At 33.6% G+C, this 15,967-nt stretch overlaps 1 protein-coding gene across 2 annotated transcripts; it reads right to left on the bottom strand.

The window, feature by feature from the left end:
* Window positions 1-1,179: 1,179 nt before the first annotated feature.
* LOC139966879 (uncharacterized) lies at window positions 1,180-14,296 on the bottom strand. 2 transcript variants are annotated; one of them, XM_071970373.1, is made up of 6 exons: window positions 13,568-14,296; window positions 13,065-13,237; window positions 11,550-11,724; window positions 2,787-2,900; window positions 2,120-2,189; window positions 1,180-1,757 (listed from the first exon to the last, which is right to left on the bottom strand). In XM_071970373.1, exons 1-6 carry the CDS (start codon window positions 13,656-13,658, stop codon window positions 1,481-1,483), a joined length of 900 nt encoding a protein of 299 aa, XP_071826474.1. In that variant the 5' UTR covers window positions 13,659-14,296; the 3' UTR covers window positions 1,180-1,480. The 2 variants fall into 2 exon arrangements, with proteins under 2 accessions (XP_071826474.1, XP_071826550.1); XM_071970449.1 differs by lacking the exons at window positions 1,180-1,757; window positions 2,120-2,189; window positions 2,787-2,900 and adding exons at window positions 7,915-8,423; window positions 9,943-10,012; window positions 10,659-10,781.
* Between the last annotated feature and the right edge of the window lie 1,671 nt (window positions 14,297-15,967).

The following is a 15,967-nucleotide window of genomic DNA, read 5'->3' as shown; positions in this document are numbered from 1 at the left end:
CCGTGTCATTTAACTTGTGAAGTATTGTAGAAACACTAGTAGCACGTTTGATAGGAAGTACAGCAGTTCGCACGAGGTGGGGGGTGCGGGGGGAGGGGGGGGGGGGGGGTTGGCAGACCCAATCTGGCCTGGTTTGGCTACGCCGTCTTCAGGTAGCGTAGGGTAGAGAAAACAGAATTCGGATTTTACGTTTCGTGATCATTTTGAACTACAAAAACGTATACATTATCACTTCAATCAATTCAAGAAAAACGATTAAAAACTTAGTAGAATCATAATACTTCGAACTATAAAAGGCATAACGTTTAAGTCACTCGAGTGAATCAAATTTTGTCTATTTCTCTAAACTGCAACTCATTAAAATACAACAGGGTGACAGAACTACAACAGAACTTCTCAAAAGTAGATACCTTCGATTCTTACCCAAGCAAACCAGCGTGCAAATGATGGCAAGATATCTGGTGATCTGATGTGATTGTGTGAATCCTTATAAATATGCAAATTAGGACTTTAATATTGTCGGAGTAGTTGAAATAAGTTCAAAAGTGAACTATAAAAATAAAAATCAATAGTGCAACTTTACAACTGTTTTGATTATTTTGGAGTATATTAAACCACTACGATACACAAAAGAGAAGGTTGAGTAAAGGACCACCACACGTCCTACTTCGATGTTTCACATATAGATCCCTGATTATTGGAGAAATCACAATTTCGAGATTGTTTTTTTTTTACTTCACATTTAACCCTGTTCCATTAACATCCCATTTATAACCATTGCAAATAAAGGTCACATTTAAGATTAATGTAAGTGATATCGAAGCCTATTTTCCCGTAAAATACACAGCGTATACACGGCGATGAACAAATAATGTTTACATTTGTCGTATAAAAAGAACGCCCCCAAATTTTCTATGCTTCACCAGTTCCGTACGTTTCCATACACTGTGTCAGCATTCTCCCCTTTCTATTTCTTTGGGTAAGAATATAAATAATACGCTTTACGTATTGACTCTTGCACATTGTCTTAAATTGAGGTCATAAATGCAGTCAGTATTTTGATATTATCAATAATTATTTTCTTCTATATATGTTGGTAAAAAGATGTTTGAGTTGTTTTCCACAGTGAAAACTTAAAATAACGTCGATAACTTCTTCGTTTGCCTCGTCCATACACTGTGTTACTAAAGTACATTTAAAATATGGCAACAATATAGCTAAAACTAAACTTAAATCATTTAAAATATTAACTAATGTAGTATTCAACAATTTTACCGGTAATGTTTAAACACTATACGTAAATTAAAAACGGTTGTTGTAATATGCATGTAGCCATACTAAAAATTAATAGCACATGTATTCAGTTTCTAAATATGATATTAAAATATGTAATAAGGATTAGGATAATATATGATACGTAATCTTCATCATGGGTTAGCTTGAACGGTTATTCATAAGAAAATGCCTAATATGCACATTTTTATCCGTCATAACTTTCATAAGCAAGGTTCCTAACCATATCTTCGCTTTTTCGATTGTCGTCGAATGATCGAGTTTTGTCATCACTGTCCGTGGCTAAATTATATCCTTTTTCATCAATAAAGAAATTATGATTCCTTCTTTCACCATTCTCGCTCTTCGGAGGTATTACTTCGTAATCTTCGGTGTGGTTCACATTATTGCGATTCGTTGCTTGATGATTGATTTCATGTACTGCAATGTTAACCGGCTTTTCTTCTTCAGATTTCACACATCTCCTGCAAATTAAAATAGCATTGTATCATAACATAAAATTCAGAAGATTGATAATGGAAGAAAATGAGGAGAGAAACATAACTGTTTTGAATCAAATAACATACAACAATATGTAATAATGTAAGCCTTTATAATCAGCATATGTTGTAATCAAATAACATACAACAATATGTAATAATGTAAGCCTTTATAATCAGCATATGTTGTAATCATATAACATACAACAATATGTAATAATACAAGCCTTTATAATCAGCACATGGTGTAATCAAATGCAAATGCTTCGTAAATATATCTAGAGAAGATAAAGTTTAATACACGGAATACAGACAGTTTAAAGATGTATTTAAAAGGTTTTACTTACATGAAATATGTAACGCAACTAACTCCAATGACAACAAATATAAAAGCACCAGCTGAGACGATTATTATAACTGAAAGAGGAGAGTAACGAAATATAGTAAGGAATTACAAGATATATATTACGATAATACGTTAAATGATAAAACTGAGATTATTCCAGTTTCAATCAGTGGGCAGACATATGTATTCACACTTCTCGTAGTAGCAATTTGAAGTTCACAGTAAAACAATTTTATGCCTTAGCTGCTCATAGTTATTTAGAATAGCATGTTGTAGCCAAGGCCGCTACGACCATATACACAGTGTTCCTCCATATAGCAGTCACTACCTGATATACATTAATGGTTACATATCAAACAGTATAACAATACATGACTCGCTCATACATATTATCAGTACATGTTATTTTCTGTTTATGGTAAATCTGGTTGTCGTTAGAAAACAATGTAGTCAGTATCAATAAGTGGCTCTTGTCACTGTATATAAACATACTTAAATTTTAAGGATTATTTCTTCGTTACATGAATGAATAACAATTCCTGTTCAGTGTTGCATTTGTGTGATTGTTCATCGAACAGCCTCAGAAAATGACTACAAACAGAGATCACAAAACTAAAGTTGTAGACATATTTCAAGCTTATATGTTTCTTTGATTGAGATGAAAGTACCTGTCGTTGATAATCCTTGAGTAATTACACCATCAGGACCATTTGGATTGGTGCTGCTACTTTCAGCAGTAGGTGACTTCCACGTGGGTCCGATGGTATTGGCTAGAGAGCTGTCTGCTTAAAGGATAAATTTCGGCATGAAAATAAAAAAGATTGTTAAGTACAGATTGAAATATATAAACAGGAATGTATCATTAGGAATCACCAAACATAAGTGCTTGGTATAGCTCAGATGGTAAAAATATTTGCAATACTAAGATTCTTATTTGCTATGCCTTTATATTAATCGTATTTCTTTTCTCATTCAAAATTAATTTAACATTTCCCAATGAGTATTCGTAAGATCACTTATGTACTTCCTACACGTTCATGAATCATACCAAACTGGAATGATATGTTTACCTTACAAAGCATATGTCTTCTTATGCAAGTAATGTACTAGTGGTGATATTGCAACAGTGGCATGCAATAAGGGACAACTTGACTCACTTGTACATTGTTACTGTCATATTATAGTGAACATCGTGTAGGTGACAACTATGTAACGATTTAATAATGACGAAATTATAGCAAACATAATTTTGACTGCTCCATTGTGAACAGACGTAAATATGTCAGACGTAAACTGGTGTGTTATTAAATCCTGGGATTTTTCATTTAGTAATATTTTATTCCTTTACCACCTATTATTAAAATAAGAGTAAGAAGCTTATCATGGTTTTAAGCCTAATTGTAGTCATTAATTGCAAAACAAATACAGGCCTACACCAAGTATTGACTTGAAATCATGAAATGAGTTAATCAAATCGCACTGTTCCAAGGACCTATAATCAGTGAACAGTTAATAAGTCTAGACACAAATCACAACAATATATTTCTTACTTATAGAGTAATATCTGGCTTTGAATCCCTTCCTGGAATTTCCTTTTTGACCATAGAAAAGCAGATAAAAAGAATTGCTAGTTGAGTTAAAGGTGTTCGGCATCAGCTTAGAGAAGTTATTCCAGCACCATTTACCGACTTGTTTGCTGAAATTTCCCATAGGACCATCATAAAGCTTTGAAGAAAGTAAAACACATGAAGTGAATATTCACAGGTAAAGATATCATTCATGGACACACTTACCCATTTAAGGGACTTAAACTGTGCTTTCTCTTTGTAATGAACTTAAAAATAACCATTTTAATTTGAAGTACTACTGTATCATGATTTATATATCATCCATATTTACTTGAACCAAGTGATGGCCAATGGATTATGTACTTGTGCAGTGGCGGGCGCAATGAGAAATATAAGAAAAATAAATATCTATGATATATATATTTTAATGGATAGTCTACTTGGTTTTAGAGGGAACGAACATTTGGCTTTGCACCCAAAACTGTACGTACCTGTAGTATTTGTGCTTAATTTAAAATTGTATTTTGAACTGCTAACATAGTGTAAAGCCTACATTTTGTACTGAAAAGTCATATCAATTCAATCGTTAATTTAACTTCAATTTCATCACTGGTGATAGTCCCATTTTGTATCTAAGCCCCCTTACCGATATTTTCCCCTGAAATTGGGAAGGGACGCATATATTATTAGACTCCTCCCAATGATGGGCGTCAGCAAAAATCTGTGCCCACTAATTACAATTATTAAAGAGGGCAAAGCGTATATTTTGTTATGAAGAGTCATTTCATTAGAAGCGTTACTTAAACTTAAATTCCCTACCTCTAACAGAGGGAACGAACATTTGGCTTTGCACTCAATACTGTACGCACCTGTAGTAGTTTTGCTTAATTTAAACAACTACAACTTATTGAACATATACGACCGATCAATCAATCAATCATGTAATCTTTACATAGCAAATATGCTGCGTGTACTAATCAACAATCAAAAGCATTTCTATATTTGAATACTTTATATTTTATTGTTGATCTTTAGTCGAATATGTTTCATGTAAACTACATAGAGATGAACATACATGCAATTACTTCACAGTCATCATTGTACTACACCTGTCAAAGTTTCATTAAGTAAGCCTGCAGCTTTTAAGTGGACAGCAATTTCGAAGCAGACTATCTGTAGTTTGTGACAGTATAAGTGCGAGCCCGCGATTAATATGTATACATAGTTAAGGAATGATATAATAAACGATAAAAAGCAGTTTCCATTAATGGAACTCCACCTGCAAATTAAGTGAGATATGTAACATGATCACTCACCGTAACATAGTCACTGCGCATACAATCCATCGTCTCATATAACATGAAGTCTAAAAACTCGAGATGAATTCGGTAACCTTTAGTAACGGTTATGTTCCATCCCTGAAACAGTAATGTACTATTCGGGTAACCTTCAGATATTATTTCGCCTGCTGGGTCTGTTAGTCTCATAACTACAAAGAATATACAAGGAAAATGAAGCAAAATTATATTTAAAAAAATCATGGGAATTCAGTTTGTAACATTAAAGCTTAGTATGATACTTGGGCATGTGCCTCCAACATGAAACGTAAATTAAAAAATAAAAACCTGTGTGAAGGTACAGAGTAATTAAGGTCATTATGTCGTATTACTTTTACCGGTTGCAAAATTGTAAAGCGATGTTCATAGAAGTTTTGAAGTTCAGAATGCAAAAATAAAGCTAAATATGATAGTTGGGCGTTTGCCTCTTTAAACATGAAACGTGATACTTAAAAAAAAGCCTGTGTGAAGGTACAGAATAATTAAGTGTCATTATGACGATATTACTTTTACCTATTGATTGTCCAAATATGATGTTCGCCTTCCCAACAATCGTTACCGTTATCAAGAACCAGGAAAAGGAGAGGCCTGTCCTCGTCATCATGGAAACTGAAGTCTTAAATTATTGCGAATTAAGATACCACTTCTGCTTTTACAGCTTAATAAACTCAGTTATACACAGACTATGTAACTTATTGCTTTTAGTTTGATAGACAAAAATATCCAAAGGCTAGACTCGACAGAGAAGCGCTGAAAACGTTTACTGGTGAGGTCGAAATTAAAAGTGTCCCTTCTTCTTTTTCGTACTTTATAACTAACGATGCAACGCACAGCTGTGTCACATACGATGAAATGACTGAGTTAGTTAGTGATATAAAGTATAGATATGTTTTTAGAAGGAACTAACACTTCTGCTTAAAGAATGGTGATGAGCTCGGTGCAGCTCATTCGTCGAGCGGTTTGAATTAATCAAGTCATGCGAAACCAGAGAAGTGTTTTTTGACCTTCGCAACTTGCCAATTGTTTTACTTCCTTCTGTATTCTGTTTAATGACCTTCGTTATTTAGATATTTTTAGAACTTCTACTGTGCAACACAGCAGGTTTACGTGATATTCTGTACAAACTGCACGTACGTGCTAGCCAAGAGGTATATGAAAAGGTACTTGCAAAAGTCATTCAAAATAAGTTCGTTGAGTTTAAAAATCGTTTTCAGAATCGTGAACAAGACAGTTGTTGGTTATTATATACGTTTAGTTTATTGAGGTCATGTGGTAGCATGATACGGTACTTACATAACTAAAAGAAATTGTTAAGTCTAACAGCACAAATATTTTCTTTTTCAATTTTACTTCCTCCAGAATTGTGCAACTGAAATGAGTGGATCGGATTCTTGTTTATCTCGCCATTTACCAGTAATGATGAGGAACAATAACTTTTATAAATTTCCAACGATTTTATATAGTAACTTTATATACGTCGAAATTTCACTTACTTCATTATTTTTTCAATAATGTGATCCGAACCTTTCATGCAAGCTACCGCCATCCTAAGATCAAAAAGGATTGCGTGGATTACGTTATACAATGGAACGGATTTTTTTTTTTTTTTTTTTATAAATTATCAATACTTTCCTAATATATCTCCAGATGGTTGGCTTTCATGCTATAAAGTAAATTAATATACGAAAAACTTGTCATTATCAATTTAGTCATTTGATCCGGACCTTTTATGCAAAGTATCATCAACAGTGTTTGCGTCAAACAGGGAAACCTATAATGTTCTGCTGTCTCCGACAAAACGTTTGGTTACATCGAAAGTTTCCCCTTTTCTGTACTTTCTATCTAATCTTAACCCCCACCCCCATTCATCTCATACACTGTACTTCATGGATCCACCTAGTCCAGCGACTTTTAAAAAGTGCTCAAATATTTATAGTTCTTAATAAAGTACCAGAGGTGGAAAACATGGTCACGATATTTAGTTGTCGTTATAACTTTCGGAGGGATCCTCCATCATTGTTTGTTTACAATATTTAATTACGACATCTGTGTTTAACATTTGACCGCAATTTTCAGGGTAGAAATGATGGAATTGTTACTATTTATGTTCTCTTTAGATACAAGGCATTCTTATGATTACTAGAAATGTTTTATACGTCTTTAAGTTGCTTTTAGGTTTTTTTTTATTAGGCTTTACAGTTGTGATAATGTTATAGTTCTGGCAATTACTTTTACAAAATTTAAGATTAAGTTCCTGGAAGCATAGCATTGTTCTAATGTTATCACACATAGAAGCTTTGGACTATATCAATTATGAAAAAATACATGAAATCCTTTTATAGATCGGTTTCTCATTGAAACTTACAAACTGTGAGATATGGTAATCTTGAAGATGGCAGAGTTTTTCTTACAATTGATTTGGCAAGAGGGAATGCAAAGTCAAAGAGCGGCTAAAAAAACTTCGTTTTTATAAATGAGATCAAAAATTATTTTCAAAAAAGAGATAGTAGAGTGTGTATTAAATACTTTATATATTTCTATGTTAAGTCCAACCATCAGTGCCACGTGTCACGTTTAGTCCATACGTTTGCTCAAATGATCATCAACATCAAAACAGGAAATTAAAACCGTCACTCAATTATTTTGAGTTTGCAGTTTCTTTTAATTGTCTTGATTTCTGTCCGAGGAATCCAAATGATCCTCAACGAGACGGTTATCTTAATGAAACCACGAGAAAATAATTGAAATGAATTTTACCTTTTAAGATATTACTTAACACTATTTAAATCAATCGTCTAAATATTATGACGTACAACAATATATTATACAATTTGTTAACCACTAGCTCACCAAAAAATTACCCTAACTGTATGCGTCTTTGCGTCTATTCTCATTTCTATCACAAATCGATTGCTCTCAATCAGTAGAGAATATGTGACGTTATCCTAAGGTTAACGTCACATATAACGAGCTTCAACATTCCCTGGTTAGGTCAAATTTGTAACATCAACAGAAGGATAAGGTTGATTGTCAACTACTTCATCGGATCAAGTTTTCTTCGTTTAATTCGATTGTTTTGTATCGTATGGAAATCTTTTCTCATCTGCACGTATGATTGTCCAATCGTTTCCGTTTCCTATATTCGCCGTTTTGTTTCTGTCGTAAACCATTTCATACGTGAATATTTCTGCTGTATATATTTTTATCATAATTATCTGAGGCTATGTCAGATTTTCCTTCATTCGAAGGAACTTCATAAACTGTCCCTCCACTCTCATCTCTTAGTTGTATGGTATTGCTGTCTTGTGATTGGTTCAGGGTGTTACCACTCGTTACTTGGTTATTGATATAATATGGTGGAATGTCTACCGGCTCTTCGTTCTTGCGTTTCAATCTTCTGCTGTAGTTTTAATTGTAAAAGATTAATTTTAAAATATACAATTCACGATATTATTTTGGCTAATGGAAAAAAGAATACAACAAACGAAGTTGCAAGAAAGTGGAAACTAAGAACTATGCCCTGTCATTAACATACGATGTGGGTCAAATACAAATTCTACGTAACTACTTCTAAGCAGAACAACTTCCAGTCAGACTATTCAATAATGTAAAGTGATGCGTCTGTACATGAATGCGTTGGTCAGCATAGCTCTTTCACAACAGTGTGAGCTCAAAGGTCCCAAACGAGCTAAACGAATAGATAGAATATTGATATTATCCATACTTTTGAAGATACAAACTTGCAATGTACTATAAGTGATTTGAATGTTGCGTCCGTTTCATAAGTTCTATCACAATATCATGGGCTATTGTATACTCATTTATGTTTAAAAAGTACATTGCCCTAAATAAAAACGGACTTTAACAATGACATGCTGCTATATTTGGTATGAAGAATTCACTTGCCATGAAAACATGATTTGAGTACATTAATGAATACATGATTTGCTAAGATTAAAATATTTGTTTAATTAACAACAATTAATTCTTTGCATTTTGTAATTTGTGTTTGAAACTCAAATAGTGCGTTTTTTTTTAGTATGAGAAATAAAAACTTTTCAGAGCTGAGTATGTGTTTGATTGTGGTCAGTGACAAAGGATATTCTATGAAATATGAGTTTACTTGGTCAGAATGAAATTATCAAATACATGTGATAAACTCCTTAGACAATTCAATATCCAACCTTCTATTAGTTGGATATAAATTAAACAAAGTTTACAAAACAATGTATAGGAAGAATACTGTAGGCTAGCTAACAAACATCATTTTACATATCGGTAAATGCAAGAACTATGGTAGAGCCTAGACCCAACATTTGCTCCTGATGGAAAGATATTAAATATAATTGAATAATAACTCCTATTATTTATATTTATTGTTTTGTTAAAGAAAAATTACACATTGTACTCGGATTTTGTGCAATATTTTCACTGCGTCCCCAGGCCCAATTTTGTGCCACTGTTACTCTTTGAACTAAGTGACAAATGAGAACTTAATGTAGCAAACTGGTCTGTCTTGATATTTGGACAGCTTGTAAAAATGATGATCTGCTTTCCAATATGTTCCCAAACTTGGTAATGCAAAGCCGAATCTTTTATTTCAGAGAAGACAAAGTTTGCTTTAAAAAAAATGTTATAAGACGTACTCCATTTACATTAGGTCTGTTGTGTGATAGATAAGTGACATGTGTAGCATTCTTTCTGTGAGAGATTAAATCAACATAAGGTATAAATGAATGTAAAAATGATAAAATATCTAAGTCTTCCATGAATCGCATCTAACTTATTCCAAGACGACCAAACAGATGTTTCATGCACGTAGCAAAAATAGCCTATATATCATGCACCCATGAAGAGGCGTCATGTGTTCTTCCGAAAAAGAAAAGAACAAGAATGTTGAATTAATAAGTTTTACTTACATTAAATATATAACGCAACTTAGACCAACGACCAAAAATATAAAAGCACCAGCTGAGACGATGATTATAACTGAAAGAGGATATTAACGAAATATGGTAAGGAATTACAGGTTATATATCAAGATGATATATTAAATGATGAAACAGAGATTATTTCAGCCTCAAATCAGTAAATGTATTCACACTTCTCGTGCTGGATGTGCCTTTAGTAGCAATTTGAAGTTCACGGTGAAACAATTTGATGCCTTAGCTGCTCATACTGTAGCTATTTAGAATAGTATGTTGTAGGCCAAGGCCGCTACGACCATAAACAGTGTTCCTCCCCATAGCAGTCATTACCTGACATACATAAATGTTTACATGTCGTGACATACAGTATAACAATACATTACTCGCTCATGTATATTATCAATACATGTCATTTTTGGTTTATGGTAAATCTGGTTGTCTTTAGAAAAAAAGTGTAGTCGGTATCAATAAGTGACTCTTGTCACTTACAACGTGTACTTCATCATGCATGATATTACTAAACATATTTTTAGGATCATTCTTTCATTATTTGAATGAATAAAAATTCCTGTTCACTGTTGCATTTGTGTGATTGTTCATCGAAGGGCCTCAGAAAATGACTACAAACGGATCATAAAACTAATTTAAAAGTTGTTGACATATTTCAGGCTTATGTTGCTTTCGGAGATCGTTCAAGATGAAATTACCTGTCGTTGATAGTCCTTGAGTAATTACACCAACGGGAGGGAGAGTAGTATGTGGATTGGTACTGCTACTGTCAGCAGTAGGAAACTTCGACGTGGTTTCGATGGTTGTTACTACATAGCTGTCTGCTTGAACGATAAAATGTCGTCAAGAAAATAACAAATGATGGTTAAGTACAGATTGAAATATATAAACAGGGATGGTTCTTTAGGAATCACCAAACATTAGGGCTTGGTATAGCTCAGATGGTAAAAGTATTTGCAATACTAAGATCTCTTATTGCTATGCCTTTATATTAATCGTATTTCTTTTCTCATTTAAAGTAATTTAAAATATCCTAATGAGTTTTCGTAAGATCACTGATCTACTTCCTATACGTTCATGAATAATGCCAAACTGGATTGATATGTTTACCTTAAAAGAATATGTATACTTATGTAAATAGTTTACTAGTGGCGATATTGTAACAGTGGCATGCAATAAGGGACAACTTGACTCACTTGTAGATTGTTACTGTCATATTATAGTGAACGTTGTGTAAGTGACAACAATGTAACGATTTAATAATGAGGAAATTATAGCAAACATAATGTTGACTGCTTCATTGTGAACAGACGTAAATATGTCGGACGTAAAATGGTGTGTTATTAAATCCTGGGATTGTTCATTTAGTAATATTTTATTCCTTCACCACCTATTATTAAAATAAGAGTAAGAAGCTTATCATGGTTTTAAGCCTAATTGTAGTCATTAATTGCAACAACAAAAAACAGGCCTACACCAAGTATTGACTTGAAATCATGAAATGATTTAATCAAATTGCACATTCTAAGGATCTAACAAGTAAACATTAATAAGTAGTCTAAACACAAGTCACAACAATATATTCTTACTTATAGAGTAATATCTAGCTTTGAATCCCTTCCTGGTATTTCCTTCTTGACCAATGAAAATGAGATAAAAGTAATTGCTAGTTGAGATAAAGCTGTTCGGCATCAGCTTAGTGAAGTTATTCCAGCACCAACGACCAACTTCTCTGTTGAAATCTCCCACAGGACCATCATAAAGCTTTGAAGAAAGTAAAACACATGAAGTGAATATTCAAGAATTTTTTATGATATATATTTTACTGGATAGGCAACTTGGTTCTATTGCACCGTGTGATCTACTTCTCTGAAGGGTTTTCTCATTAGCCATACTTACTAAGCACAGAACAAGATTTCCCTGAAAAAAAGTAAACTTTGATTCTGTAATTGACACTTCTAGTCAAAGTTCGGTGCGTCTTATGGAATGTAAAAGAAGCAAATTTCCATTATGTAAATGTAAATATCAATATATAAATATATTTTATAATTTTACTGTTTGATATCGCTAATATATACAGGGTTGTAGTCAATGGGAGCATGGTAACTCCCAACCCATACAGTTTTTCAAATGTTTTTCTTTTTACAACATACCCACTATCAAGTCGTACACATGAATGTAATTAACATGATGGAAACGATAGCAAAATTTTCCACCTTAGCCCTGTTGCCGAAGCAAAATTGTACTTTTCCCGGACAGACTTCAAATATTGTGTTATCCTTCCTCCTTTATTTCTAACTTTTAACATAGTGTAAAGCCTTCATTTGGTTATGAAATGTCATATCAATTCAGGCGTTCATTAAACTTTCATCCCATTTTGTATCTAAGCCCCCTTACCGATGTTATCCCCTGAAATTGGGAAGGGACACATCTTCCATTAGACTCCTCCCAAGGATGGGCGTCAGCAAAAATCTGTGCCCACTAATTACAATTATTAAAGAGGGCAAAGCTTATATTTTTCTATGATAAGGTGATCTCATGTAGAAGCGTTAAACTTAAATTCCCTACCTCTTATAGAGGGAACGCACATTTGGCTTTGCACCCAAAACTGTACGTACCTGTAGCATTTGTGCTTAATTTAAACAACTACAACGTATTGAACATATACGACCGATCAATCAATCAATCATGTAATCTTTACGTAGCAACAATGCTGCGTGTATTGATCAACAATCAAAAGCATTACTATATTGGATACTTTTCATTTTATTTTCGATCTTTAGTTGGATATGTTTATATAAACTACATAGAGATGAACATCCAGGTAATTACTTCACAGTCATCATTTTACTACAGCTGTCTAAGTTTCATTAAGTAAGCCTACAGCTTTTAAGTGGACAACAATTTCGAAACAGACTATCTGTACTTTGTGGCAGTATAAGTGCGAGCCCAAGATTAATATCTATACATAGTTGTAATGATTCTATATGTCCTGAAGATGACGGACATAACAGACGGTTAAGGAGAAGAGACAATGTACGATAAAAAAACAGTTTGCATGAATGGAACTCCACCAGCAAATTAATTGTAAAATGACCACTTACCGTAACTAAGTCACTGAGCCTACAATCTATCGTCTCATTTAACATGAAGTCTAAAAACTCGAGATGAATTCGGTAACCTTCAGTAACGGTTATGTTCCATCCCTGAAACAGTGATGTACTATTCGGGTATCCGTCAGACATTATTTCGCCTGCTGGGTCTGTTAGCCTCATAACTACAAATAATATACAAGGAATATAAAGCAAAATTATAAAAAGATGTTTATGACATTCAGTATGTTTCATTAAAGCTAAGTATATGATAGTTAGGCAAGTGCCTCCAACATAAAACGTAAATAAAAAATAAACTATTACTTTTACCGGTTGAAAAATTGTAAAGAGATGTTCATAGAATTTTTGAAGTTCAGAATGCAAATATGAAGCTAAGTATGATAGTTTGGGATTTGCCTCTTTAAACATGAAACGTGATATTCAAGAAAAGAAGGAACAAAACCTGTGTCAAGGTACAGAATAATTAATTGTAATTATGACGATATTACTTTTACCTATTGATTGTCCAAATATGATGTTCGCCTTCTCAACAATCGTTACGGTTATCAAGAACCAGGAAAAGTAAAGGCCTGTCCTCGTCATCATGAAATTGACGTGTAGAAAATTATAGCGAATTAAGATACCAAAACTCTGCTTTTACAGCATAAATTAACTCAGTTATACACAGACACTGTTATTGCTTTTTGTTTGACAGAGAAAAACGTCCAAAGAAAAGACTCGACAGAGAAGCGCTGAAAACGTTTAAAGGGGAGGTCAAAATTAAAAGTGTCTCTTCTTCTTTTTCGTACTTTATAACTAACGATGAAACGCACAGCTGTGTCACATACGATGAAATGACTGAGTTAGTTAGTGATATAAAGTATAGATATGTTTTTAGAAGGAACTAACACTTCTGCTTAAAGAATGGTGATGAGCTCGGTGCTGCTCGTTCGCCGCGCTGTTATAACTAATCAAGTCATGCGAAACCAGAGGGGTGTTTTGTGTCCTTCGCAACTTGCCAAATGTTTTACTTCTTTTTGTATTCTGTTTATTGACCTTGAATTCGAGTACTTCTACTGTGAAGCACGTACAGCAGGCATATGTGATATTCTGTACCAACTGTGCTAGCCTAGTAAACGTATAGAATGATATATATGCAAAAGTCATTCAAAATATGTTTATTGATTATAAAATTGTGAACTTACGTTCAAGACAGTTGTTGAATGGTATACACGTCTTAGTTCAGTGTGGTCATGTGGTAGCATGAAACTGCATTTACACGAAAAACTAAAAGACACTTTTAAATCAAAACCACAAATAATTTAGATGTTTTTGTCTGTTATACTTCCTCCAGAAATGTGAAACTGAAATCAGTTGATCAGATTCCTTTCTATCCTGCCATTTTGTAGTAATGATGAGCACTAATAACTTCTATAAACTTTCAATGACTTTATATAGTTACTTAATGTGTGTTTATTTGTGTTTATTTTATTTTTGAATTAGTCATCCAAACCTTTGATGAGTTTGCTTAGATTACGCCGTACATGGGAACGGAATATATTTTATAAATTATCAATACTTTCCCAATATATCTCCAGATGGTTGGTTTTAATGCTATAAAGTAAATTAATATACGAAAATAATTTCAGTCATTTGATCCGGACTTTTTATGCAAGCTATTTCATCAACGTTTGCGTCATACGGAAAACTTATAATGTTCTGCTGTCTCCGACAAAATGTGTAGTTACATCAAAAATTCCCATTTTTTCCCCTTTCTACCTATAACTTCGTTGTTCATGTTCATTGCACACCCTGCAGCCGTGTAATTCGCATGGAACCATGCAGTAGGGTAGCTTCGATGATTATATTTGTGGTTATAACTTTCTGAAAGAACCTTTCATCGGTGTATACAATATGTTATTACGCCATCGTATTTCACATTTGATGGCGATTATCACATTTCACGTGAAGAACATAGGCGTAGGAGGCGGCGGGGGGGGGGGGGGGCTAGTGGCTGCAGCCCCCAACCAAATATTTTTGTGAAAATTGGGGCAATATGCTGAGAATTTTTTGGGCACCTACTGAAAGAAAAATAATTTGCATTGTGGTTTTCAATGGTTAAACTTATATTATTATTATTATCATTATTATTGTAACAACTTCCCCAATAATTATAACCAATATGGAAGGGTAATAACACGGCAAATGATTGTATGTTATTGGCATGCGATGTAATAACAGATGCATGCCTATATGATATGCACATTAACCCCCCCCCCCCCAATCAAATTGGGCTCCTACGCCTATGGTGACGAATAAGGTTAAAAATGCTTGAACTGTGACTATTTATGTTTCAGCCTCCGAAGAAGATCCTGCTAGGATCGAAACATCAGGCCCTCTTACTTTTTCACATTTTTTAATATTAATAGTCTCTTTAGATACAAGACATTTTCATGATCACCCAAAAAAATCGTTATATTACCTTAAATTGACTTAAGGCTTTATTATAAGGCCTTAGATGTGTAATAATTTTATGCTTCTGGCAATTACTTTTAATTTAATGTAAGATTAAGTTCCTAGAAGCATAACGTATGTTACTCAAATATGTGTACATAATTCTCAGACCAAGAATGATGATATGTGGCAAAAGTTTCAAAGGTTTGAAATTGCAAAAAAATGAATAAAATTGAAAAATTCGGTTTATCGAATTATTGCACATATGGCTTGCCATATACGCAGAGTTGACAAACCTGCCACTGGACCTAATCTGCTAAACCAGTTGGAAGGCCCGTGACTACATTGCTTGGAAAAATAAAATCGCAATTCAAGGACATTAATATTAACAATTTCGAAGAAGCAATAAACCTTGCGCAAGATCGTGATACGTGGCGGAGGTTAATCACTGAGCATGTCGG

Source organism: Apostichopus japonicus, chromosome 1, assembly GCF_037975245.1.
Source record: "Apostichopus japonicus isolate 1M-3 chromosome 1, ASM3797524v1, whole genome shotgun sequence".
In the NCBI taxonomy this organism is placed as follows: Eukaryota; Metazoa; Echinodermata; class Holothuroidea; order Aspidochirotida; family Stichopodidae; genus Apostichopus; species Apostichopus japonicus.
Note: the sequence above shows the minus strand (reverse complement) of the source record. Positions and strands in the feature narration are given on the sequence as shown.

Bases quoted from the DNA above. Each gene is read 5' to 3' on its own strand.
- LOC139966879 (XM_071970373.1), bottom strand. From the start codon at position 13,658: ATGATGACGAGGACAGGCCTTTACTTTTCCTGGTTCTTGATAACCGTA. The intron at 13,238-13,567 runs GTAAAAGTAATA...TATTATTTGTAG, and splicing joins CATATTTGGACAATCAATAG to TTATGAGGCTAACAGACCCA. The intron at 2,901-11,549 runs GTAAGAATATAT...TCCTTTAAGCAG, and splicing joins AGCTAGATATTACTCTATAA to ACAGCTCTCTAGCCAATACC.